This window comes from Penaeus vannamei, chromosome 17 (genome assembly GCF_042767895.1).
Source record: "Penaeus vannamei isolate JL-2024 chromosome 17, ASM4276789v1, whole genome shotgun sequence".
Lineage (NCBI taxonomy): Eukaryota > Metazoa > Arthropoda > Malacostraca > Decapoda > Penaeidae > Penaeus > Penaeus vannamei.
The window spans coordinates 30,302,053-30,304,552 of NC_091565.1; the positions used below are offsets into that span (position 1 = coordinate 30,302,053).

General features: G+C 37.9%; 1 protein-coding gene across 1 annotated transcript in view; it reads right to left on the reverse strand.

The window, feature by feature from the left end:
* Positions 1–2,500, reverse strand: part of LOC113829966 (myosin heavy chain, muscle) — a 19,360-nt gene that overhangs the window by 5,625 nt on the left and 11,235 nt on the right. Inside the window, 3 exon segments of the mRNA XM_027383147.2 lie at positions 1–780; positions 1,673–2,146; positions 2,266–2,383. The exon segment at positions 1–780 is cut by the window's left edge and continues 107 nt beyond it. Coding sequence (XP_027238948.2) covers positions 1–780; positions 1,673–2,146; positions 2,266–2,383 — 1,372 coding nt within the window.

Consider the following 2,500-nt stretch of genomic DNA (forward strand, 5'->3'; position numbering starts at 1 on the left):
TTCTTCGATGTCACGGCGGACCTTGGCCAGTTCACTCTCGCGCTTCTTATTGAGCTCAATCTGCGTGGCTGTGGCACCGCCAGCCTCGTCCAGTCGCTCACTAAGGTCTCCCAGTTCACGTGAAAGGAGAGTCTTGGCCTTTTCAGCCTTGCTGCGTGCCTGACGTTCATGTTCGACCTCTTCCTCGAGTTCTTCGAGACGAGCCTGAAGTTCCTTTAATTGCCTCTGATCTCTGTAAACAAGTGCTTGTTCATCTTCGATTTTGGCAGTGATGGCAGAAATTTCTTTATCCTTACGTTCAACGGCCATTTCGAGTTCCTTGTGATTCCTTTCGAGATCAGAAACAGCTTCCTGGGTCAACTTGAGGTCACCTTCGACCTTCCTCTTAGCTTTCTCAACCTCACTGCGAAGCTTCTTTTCACGTTCAAGAGAGTCCTCGAGTTCATCAAGGTTTGACTCCAATTTAGTCTTCATCTTGCTCAAGTGATTACACTTATCCTCAATGCACTGGACATCCTCGGCAGTCTTCTGGTTGCATTCCTGAAGATGCTTCTTCTCTTTGTTGACCTTGGTAATGAGTTCTTCCTGATGGGCGATCTCCTCATTGAGATTGTGAATCTGCTCTTCCTTGGTGGCCTTGTCCTGTTCACCCTTCTGGACAAGAAGCTCAAGATCCTCAAGTTCTTTCTTAAGGTTTCCAACCTCTTGTTCGCACTTCTTCCTACCATTGGCAATCTGACTTCGCGCTTCTTCCTCTTTGCGAAGACGTTCCAATGTTTCCTAGGGTACCAGAGAAACATAGCAATAATTACGTCCTTCATTTCAATTAGAGTATTTACCAACTGTAGTGGTTAATAACCACATATGTATATATATATATATATATATATATATATATATATATATATATATATATATATATATATATGTATGTATGTATATATATATATATACATATATATATGTATGTATATGTATATATATATATATATATATATATATATATATATATATATATATATATATATATATATATTTATATATATATATATATATACATAAGCACGCACATATACGTGTGTGCCTCTCTCTCTCTATGTATATATATATACATACATATATATATATATATATATATATATATATAATGTATGTATGTATATATATATATATCTATATATATAACACACACACACACTCTCACACACACACACACACACACACACACACACACACACACACACACACACACACACACACACATATATATATATATATATATATATATATATATATGTGTGTGTGTGTGTGTGTGTGTGTGTGTGTGTGTGTGTGTGTGTGTGTGTGTGTGTGTGTGTGTGTGTGTGTGTGTACATATGTATGTGCGTGCGTGTGTGTATGTGTGTGTATATAAGTATATATACACACACACGCACAAACATATATATTTATACAAATATATACATATATATACATATATACATATCTATACATATATATTCATATATATATATATATATATATATATATATATATATATATATATATATATATATCCAACATAAAAGTTTTTTGTGTATGAGTGAGTATGTGTGTGCTTTGTGTTTTTCATTACATAATGCGCTAATGGGCACATCTAGACTATTTCATATACAACATGAGAGTCACTTACATTGAGCTGTCCCTCAAGTTCTGCTTTCTGTGCTTGCAGTTTGGCTTGTTTGTCCAGGTATTCAGACATTCCACCTTTTGAGGAGTCAAGTGCATTCATCAACTCAGCCCTTTCTTCGAGAAGAGCAGCGTTTTTGATCTCGAGTTCTTCGCGGGCCTTGACCTCCTTTTCGAATTCAGCCTCAGCTTTTTCTGCCATTTCCTCCAACTTAACGATCTCATCCTCGGCACGCGTGGCGCAGAGCCTGGGCTTGAGCTTGATCCACAGTTCATACCAGAGCCAAGCGCGCATGATCTTGAACTTCCTGAGATTGCGCTGCACAACAAGGAGGGCAGTGCGCTGCTTCTGCATCTTGGAGTAGAACTTGCGACTGATGTAACCACGAACCCATGCTTGGAACCAGGTGAGGAGCTTGACCACACGGTCTTCACGGATCTCCTCGAGTCTACCCAGGACGCCAGCTCGGAAGAACACCTTAACACAGAGAAAAATAATGATATAAATACATTCTAATTATACATTCTAATATATGAAATTATAATGAACTGATATTGAGAGGAATAAAATGTATAATTAAATAAGCAATTATTTACCTTGGTGTTACCGCAACGGTACAACTCGGGGTCAAGACCGGCCTTTTGGAAACAGGCTTCAGCTGCCTTCTTGTCCTCCTTCGCTTCGATCATCTCCTGGGCTGCTAGAATATTGTACCTGGTAGCCAAAGAAAGAAAAAATAGATTTAGTATTATGGGCTATAATTCCTTTACACCAATAAAAAAATATATACCTATAACTTAAAAGTGAACAGAAATATAGTATCCGGGACTA